At 32.3% G+C, this 9,346-nt stretch overlaps 1 protein-coding gene across 1 annotated transcript; it reads left to right on the top strand.

Annotated features, from left to right (window-relative positions):
* Positions 1–1,383: 1,383 nt before the first annotated feature.
* LOC139846952 (alcohol acyltransferase 9-like) lies at positions 1,384–6,830 on the top strand. Its single transcript, XM_071836540.1, has 2 exons — positions 1,384–1,934; positions 5,833–6,830. Exons 1-2 carry the CDS (start codon positions 1,440–1,442, stop codon positions 6,694–6,696), a joined length of 1,359 nt encoding a protein of 452 aa, XP_071692641.1. The 5' UTR covers positions 1,384–1,439; the 3' UTR covers positions 6,697–6,830.
* The last annotated feature ends 2,516 nt before the right edge of the window (positions 6,831–9,346 follow it).

Raw genomic sequence — 9,346 nt, forward strand, 5'->3', positions numbered from 1 at the left:
TTTGGTGTTAGAATAAATGGATGAAAAAATTGGAAAACTAATTTTGTGAACCCTAATTTTGAACGACGCCAATTGAAGGTCTTGAATAGCATGTTTAAATTGGATGATAACTGCTCCGTGAAATATTGAGGAGAATGAAACTGTTAACCCTAATTGAGTTGCTAATTACAGATGATTGAGGACACGTGTTAGATGTAGAAAATTAGGGATTTTTTTAATTCAAAATTAGGAGAAAATTAGATTAAGTGAGGAGGAATATGGTGCTGACACGTGTTTGAATTATATATATATACATATATATATATATATATGTATATATATATATGTATATACATATATATATATATATATATATATATATATATATATATATATATATATGTATATATATATATATATATATATACGTATATATCCATCAGGATACGCCCATGTAACGCAGAAAGCCTCGAAATTTGGTCAAAGCTATCATCTGCTGCCTCTTCGAGCACTTCCCTTATAAAATCATTGGTAGCCCTCGAATGTTTACCCTGTTTATGTTGAACCCAGCTTCTACGACGATAAGCAGCCCGTTGAGCACCCAACACACCTGGAATATTGTATCCAAGTTCAACGTAATCATAATGACAACCTGAAACTGGCGGGGGTGATGGTGGTGGTGGTGTTATGGTTTGAGGTTGCGATTGAGATGAATTACCAATGATGAAAATAGTTCGGAGAATTCAGATTCGAGTAAATTTGCAAGAAAATCTTAATCATCTCGCATTCTTTGTTTGAAAATTTGTTAACTAGTAAAATGAACTAAACTTAATATTTAAAAATAGTTTTGAGAAACTTATATTTTTTGATCTGTATTTGATGTTCTTCATATATAGACATACCGGATTGAATAAAATCGGAGTTATACTGGGTTAATTAATTACGGTTTTGTAATTACTGGTGTTAGATCAAAAAAGTAATGGTGAAACCGGTTTTGAGAAGACCGGTTTGATAGTGTCAGATAATGCATCTTACAAACCGGTCTTACGAAATCCGATTTAACCACGTATAAAATTTTTAATTATCGGTACAACACCTGAAAGCCACGCTGGTAAAACCGGTGTTGAAAACTCTAATTTACAATGAAATGTATCAAACTGGCATTGAAAAGGCCACTTATACCGGATTTTTTAAAAATTGATATTGAACATAGGTAAACTACAAAATTGATGGTTTTTTATACTATTCTGTAAAAAAAAAAAAAAAATCATAAATGTAATATAACGTTTATTTACATTGTCTTTGTAGCCATCAGATACATACAGTGTTACATACCCTCCATATATACACATGTGCCTTACATCATCTTTCCTACCATATATGTCCTATTTCTCCACAAATCTCTCTCTAACTAACTAATACCGAGAGATAGAGATTTGAATTGAATTAGAAATTTAAGTATGGAAAGATCATGGGATGAAGAACTACCAGATTGTTATTACAAGCAAAATCAACCATGTTTGATCAAACCAAGCAGCCCAACCCCACATCACATGCTTTATCTCTCCAATCTTGATGATCAAAAGTTCCTTAGATTCTCAATCAAATATCTTTACCTTTTTCAAAACTCTCTTCCCATTGATCTGCTGAAACTTTCTCTATCAAAAGTTCTTGTTGATTACTATCCATTAGCAGGCAGATTAAAATCATCTCATCATCATCATGAACTTGAGCATGATGAAGATGAACATGATGAGCATGAAAATGAAGATGAACATGATGATAAGCTCCAGGTTGATTGTAATGGTGAAGGTGCTATTTTTGCTGAAGCATTTATGGATATGAGTGCTCAACAGTTTCTTCAAGTTTCCCATAAACCAAATAAGTCATGGAGGAAGCTGCTTGTAAAAGTTGATGCACCCACTTTTCTTGATATTCCTCCTCTTCTTGTTCAAGTAAGTTCTTAATTTTTGGTTATCATTTTTAGACTTATGAATCATAAAATTATGAATCCGTCTCTAAATAAATATTCACTTTCAACCATCAAATTTCTAATATGTGAAATATGTAATTATATAATTGGCAAATGGCCGGAAAAGGATTGCAATTTAATTTTTGCTCACAAAAAAGATTGCGTGTTCAAATTTTTTAAAATTGAGATAATACCCAATGAACACAAAATCTAAAATCACGAATTACTTCAAATTGAGACTTGAAACAGATTCCAAAAACTTCGATTATCATTGTTTGTGAAGCAACTGGATCCAAAACACAATGAAAAACAATGAATATAGATGAACAATCATTGAACCTTCATATGAGCTTCAAACTTGCAAATCGAGATCTAAGTTATTTCAGATGTTGCTTCATTCATAAAAAGTACAGAATCATTATTAGAATACTCGACATTCATCAAAGCAAGCTGAAACATCATACAATCGTCTAATTTGAACACACAATCCTTTTTGTTAGCAAAAATTAAATTATAATTCTTTTCGGGCTTAATCAAATAAGAGGTTACCTTAATAACAACATATATGCTGGGGTTGGTGCGGAAAAAAGTACCACTTCATTAAGTATGTATGCTTAGTTTTACCTTTCAAAAAAAAAAAAAAAAAAAAAAAAAAATATATATATATATATATATATATATATATATATATATATATATATATATATATATATATATATATATATATATATATATATATATATATATATATATTACTTCATTAAGTCGTTTGAACATGAAAAAGTATATCCGTTTAGTCGTTTACATATATATTTTCCATTTCCTCAAGTATCGACCGTGGTATAATATAAATAATAACAGCAGAATAACAACCACACATGGTAGGTAATTTTGACTAATAATTCATGTGTTTGAGCACAAAACATCACGATTTTTAATTCTAATTTATAAGCAAATTATCTATAATAAGTCAGCAATCTTTAATACTGGTACTTTTTGTTTCAAGAATTGATTATAAGCCGACTTGGTATCAATTCATGTAGAAAATTTGTGATCTTTACAAAGTACAGCAAATTTTTGTTTAACAAGACAGCATCATATCATCTTCACACATGATTCAAAAAGTAAAGTAAAATTAAATAAAATAAATAATTAAAGTTCTCTAAATACTAGTACAAGTTCCTGGAAATTGTAAAAGGTAAAATCGTATGTTGGAATTCAACATGTGAAAGAAAGAAAACCGAAGTTCTGTTGAAAAGATATCAACTTTAAACAAAAGTCATATTCCACAAAAAGGTCAAAAATTGTATAAAAGTATATAGTTAAAATAAACTAACACTTTACTTAATTAGCGGGTCGTTGGTTTAATCTGAAACATATACTCAACATTGTATTGTCCCTGTTATTAACACTTCAACTATTAAGTTTGTTGGTGCATTTTTTTTTATTTGAAAGTCAAACTCACGCACCCACTTAATAGTAACACGAATATATAATATATATACCACGAAATGTCCTAAGCAGGACTCGAACGTCAAGGTTGTAAGGGTGACCTTGATACCGTCAAGCCATTGTGAATCCCTAGTTCTATATTCATTATCGTATAATTCGGTCTGTAATAATGAACATTGTGACTATTGAATATTAGTTATCGTAGGAAAAATGTTTTAAATCAATAGTTAAACTGATCTGACAGTCGACCGGCTTAGTCAGTCAGTCGATCGACTGTGACCACTGTTTACCGACAGTCCAGGTCGGCGTAAGTTGATCTTCGATCGACTCAACAAACAGTCGACCGATTGACAAAGTCAGTCGACCGACTGTGTCTGCGGACAATATATAGACGGGTTTAAGCCTCATTTGTTAGGTTACGCTTCATATTTACCCTAGGTCGTCTGCAGCTCGGTCCCTACCTCCAAATACCACAGAATATCAGTTTAGGCTTCGTGTTAATTAAGATTACATCTTGGTTTTACTAGTACGAACCCGATAACCCGAGTATATTCGATTCATTGCATGTTCTAGTGTTATCCCGCCTCTAGATTGTGTCAGCTTGATTCTAAGACCCGTCTTGAACGTCTTCAAAGTCTTCCGCCAATTAGATAATAGAAATTTTAATTAAACAAGATTCGGAGATCGAGATGTGTTAAAACATGAATCATACTCGATGACGTCTGAATGAATATCCAACAACCTTTTGTAATAACTATTGTTCTAAACCCTATTGCACGATCAATTACAACTTATAGTCATACAATAAATGAATATACGCCTATTAAAAAGAACATGTTAATAATTTTGATGTCATCTAACAATCATTTTAGGTAATTGAGTTTTACTTGAAAAACATGAGTTATTTAGTTATACTTAACATGTTTTTAGAGTATGGAGTGCACACATATAAGAGTTGACTATATACTATCACGAATATAGCGAGGGTCAAGGGGGATGCACCCCCTTGCGACTATATACTATCACGAATATGGAGTCCAAGGGGCAGCACCCCCGACTTTTAGTCAACCAGTATGACTGTCTAACAGATTTTCTCGCCAATCGGTATGACTTTTACTCAGCCGATTTTTCCGTCAAAATGAAGGGTTGCACCCTTTCATTTTCAACCGCCATGTTAACAGGATATTCATTTCGTTTTGGCAGATTGCTTTTCATATGAACATATACAGATAAATAATCATACTCTCATTAATACTATAATTTGATATCTTCTTGCCTAGAATCAAATTGCGTTCTTGTCTTATCTCAATTAAGATTTCATACAACCCGATGCTTGTAAGGTTCAAAATACTTAATTAGGAAAGTGTTACACGATTCAAGAATCAATAAGAGATTATCAATTTCATACCTATTTTCTAACAGAACCATCACGTGATACACACCGATCAATATCTCCAAAATCTTTACATCACTAAACTCAATCTCGATCCATACCAAAGATACCAAAAATGACCACAAACCCACCGCAAACCAACTCGAGAAAACTGATATAGGAGTCACCCATCTACAACCAAGACACCGGAACACACCACATTAAAAACCCGAATCGGAAAGGTGCAAGCCGTAGGGTTGTCGGTCGGAATATAAGTACCACTGCCGAAAAATGCCAAGAACCAAGTGGATGCCAAACACATCCTCGAAACCCAAATCCACAACCAAACTAACAAGAGCAGAAAACCGTGAGAAACTAGGAAAGCGAGTAGCATCCAGACGGAGTGACAGCCGCACAAGAGCTTAGCTGCCGGAAATGGCGATCGGTGAGATAGTAATTTTCGCCTGAATTTCATAATGATAACCGAAGATGCCAACGAAACTCAGCGCTCCATCAAACACAAACAAGGAGGCATGAAGGAGAATACTGAAAAGAAAAGAGAAGGTAAAAAACAGAAAGTCTGACCACCGGTTACTGTTGGTGACCGAAAAGAGAAGAAGTTGTTGGGTGGGAAAATAAAGTTGAAAGAGAGGGAACCTACGAGAGAAAAGTTGTTATGTTATCTTAAAAGAATATGTTGTAAAATACAACCAATTAATTTTTACATAATATTTTTGGATTTATTGAAACTAAATTATCATTAATCATTGCATAAAGTATTGATCGACTTAAAAATAAGATACTTGGATCTTCTATTTTATAATTATTATACTTGTGTATACTAAATTAACTAAATTTGTATTTAAAAAAAAACAAACCCACATACCATGCACAATTTTTTAACGGATATTTATAAATGTTTATTAGTGGACTCAAACTCACATCATCTTAATAAAAGGAGTTCTCATATACCACTAGGTTAATGATCATTTGATAATTTAATTTGATAATTTGTATATTGTAATTAAGTTAATGGAAGATAAGTCTATTATCGCAGGTGACAAATCTTCGTTGTGGAGGAATGATATTATGCACGGCCATAAATCATTGTTTATGTGACGGCATTGGTACATCTCAATTCCTAAATGCTTGGGCCCACCTTACCAAAAAACCAACTGATATTCTACCAATTACACCCTTCCATTCTCGCCACGTGTTCAAATTACAATCTCCCTCTTCACATTTACCACTAATCCATCAAGCATTTACTAAAAATGTCCCTAATCATACCCTTAATCAAGATTTACAATCTCAACTGCTTGTTCCTGCATCATTGATCTACACACCTTCTAGTGTCTTAAAACTTAAAAATCAATGCCTACCATCAATAAAATGTACCACTTTTGAGATATTAGCATCTCATACGTGGCGTTCGTGGGTTAAATCGCTTGATCTTGCACCGTCACTTGAGGTAAAGCTCTTGTTTTCTGTTAACATTCGAAATAAACTAGTTCCAAAGATTCCAAAAGGGTATTATGCAAATGGATTTGTGTTGGCTTGCGCAAAGACAAATGTGAAAGATTTGGTTGGTGGTAATTTGTATCGTGTTGTGAGGCTAGTTCAAGAAGCTAAATCAAGCCTTAATGACGATAGTATCAATGGGATCGTTGAGTTATTAGACGACAAAAGTATAAAAACCGATCTCAATGCAAGTTTAGTTATATCACAGTGGTCTAGATTTGGGTTAGAGGACTTGGATTTTGGAGAAGGAAAGCCTCTACATATGAGTCCTCTTACTAGTGATATATATTGTCTATTTTTACCGGTTATTGGCGACTCTAATGCCATTCGAGTGCTCATGTCGTTGCCTGAGAACGTCGTTAGCAGATTCGAGTATTACATGAATGATTTTACAGATTAAGATAATGTAGTAAGGAACTGAAAATATGGTTAGATAACGAGTTTTTACTATTTTAGTTTATGGATGTTTAACTCTGCTTGTGAGGGTGTGACAACAATGTTTGTAATTTACCATTAATAAACCAAAGTCATGACTTACTTTTCAAATATATAGTTGTGTATTGTGATATCAAATGGAGTAATTATGAATGAATCTAATTGGTGGCTACATTTACCTTCTTTATATCACGCGTTTATTAGATTGAATATTTTTGTTATCGTCCGTTGACAAACTAATTGATGAGAGTCAAATTACTCGTTAGAGTTAAATCACATATGACTACATTGATTGTAATTTGAAGACAAATTTGATGTTTTTAAAAGGAGAGACGAGAAATTAGTTGTGATGTGACAGTGTTAAATATTGAAATGATATGAAAAAATGTCAAATTTTTATAGAAATATTTTGATTAGTATGATAAAATATGATTAAAAGTTGAGTCTGAATTAAATATATAAATAATATATATATATATATATATATATATATATATATATATATATATATATATATATATATATGTGTGTGTGTGTGTGTGTGTGTGTGTGTGTGTGTGTGTGTGTGTGTGTGTGTGTCATTAGGTATCTTTAATTTCAAGACCTCATTTTTTTCGTTTAGTTTGTAACCGACGCTTGAAGGCGTGCAAATTAAAGCCGTTTAAGGGGTGTTTTGGTCCGTCAGAAAATTCACATAAGAGGCAATTCCAAAACTCACTCATAAATTTATATATTTTTTTTCAAAAAGCAAGAAAAAATTTATTTATGATTTATGGATTACAACCGTCTTCGCTCTCCAAATGAAAATGCATCTTAGTATGGTAGTATTTTTCTTTTATTACAAAATTAATTTACTTTAATGATAATTTTTAAAAATAATTTAATAAATATTATCTTGATTGAATGGATGTAGTCAAGGTTGCAAAATTCGTTATTCGGGGATTAATCGGTCGGGATTTTAGAAGGATTAATCGGTAATTCGGAGAGTAATCGGAGATTAATCGGATTGTACTGTATACATTTAAATATTAAATTTCAATAATTATATGTGTAAAAATAGAAAAAAACCATAAATATAAAAATAAACTTTAATATAATTGTCTAAAATTATTCATTTCGCTCAAAAAACTATAAAGTTCTAGTGTAAATTCATGTTAAAATGTTAATCATTTTACTTCGACCGACTTTGATTACCAAATTCGATTTTGACCCATCAATTGACGTTGACCGTTTAATTAAACGGATTTTTAAAAATTGGAACGGATTCCTCTTAAAAATGATTAATCGGAGATTAATCGGCGAGTAATCGAGTTTTTTACAGCACTGGATGTAGTAGATATTAGATACGGAAGATGATCCTCACACACCATTTTTTGATCCATGTATGCTTTTATTTTATAAATTTATAGTTATGCTGCTAGATTAATTTAGGAAGTTGAACTTATATTATTATTGTAAATATAATATAATTAAGGGTAAAACGAATAATCAGATGTAAATGGATTAAAAAGTAGTGTGTGAGGATCACTTTTCATTACATAATGGTGACCACGATGTACATTCAATGTAATTATCGTTAATCGTTAATCGTTAATACTAAAAAGTATTATGAAGTGTTATGCTACATCATGCTCCTTAAGTTACCTAATGATTGGGTAAAACTGCGCATTTTGGACTTTTCTGGGAAAAAGAAAAAACTAAGCATTTGAATCACACCTCATATGACCCATCCCTATTTTTAAGGTTTGAATTTCTGTATAGCTTTTTTCATGAGCCACCAAATTTTTATAATTTCACATTAAAAAAATTAACATGTTTTACTTTAACTTATTTTTTGAAAAAGAAAGATTATTCTCCCCCAATATGTAACAAATTAACATTGAGTTGTAGCTCAACTAGTAGTAGTATGTCTCTTTTAGCGAGAAGTCACGAGTTTGACTCCGCTAGGCTGCAACATTGCATTCAATGATATCACTGACCTGAAGTATCCACTCAGGTCGCCTTTCGCTTAGTGCGGAGGCAGCGGGAAGGGCGTTTTTACCGGACATGCCCTCGGATTGGTTCGGGTTCCTCCAATGCAGTAGTTAGAGCGGGTTATGCAACTACTGAAGATGAACGCGTGTGTGATTTAGTCCCTCTGGGTGATCTCAAACTGATGTAAAAAAAATATGTAACAAATTGTATACTCCGTATATTTTAATATCCAAACAAACGTTTTTTATATTTATTATAATAATAACTATCATTGTAACAGAAGTGGGCAACTAGGCCACCACTACGCAGCTTTATAGACCAACATGAGAATATATTATTGTCTTGCATTCCTTCATCAAACCAGATTTCCTCGACACGATCTACTTGCAAATATTCAATTGGTCTCACTCTATTTAACTAATTCTATTCTAAATATACTAAAGGACCTGGGCATTCAGGTCATTTTCACCAAACCCCTCCCCCAAACGACATTTCTCAAAAACTACCAAAACACCTCTAAACTTTACCAACTATGCAACACAATTCCTCTAATCAGGGGTTATAACCGTAAGATTATTATTTTCATTACAAAACTAAAACACAACCCACCTAAATTTTTAACGGGTCATATCTTCTCGCTC

The sequence above is a fragment of the Rutidosis leptorrhynchoides genome, chromosome 5 (assembly GCF_046630445.1).
Source record: "Rutidosis leptorrhynchoides isolate AG116_Rl617_1_P2 chromosome 5, CSIRO_AGI_Rlap_v1, whole genome shotgun sequence".
NCBI lineage: Eukaryota > Viridiplantae > Streptophyta > Magnoliopsida > Asterales > Asteraceae > Rutidosis > Rutidosis leptorrhynchoides.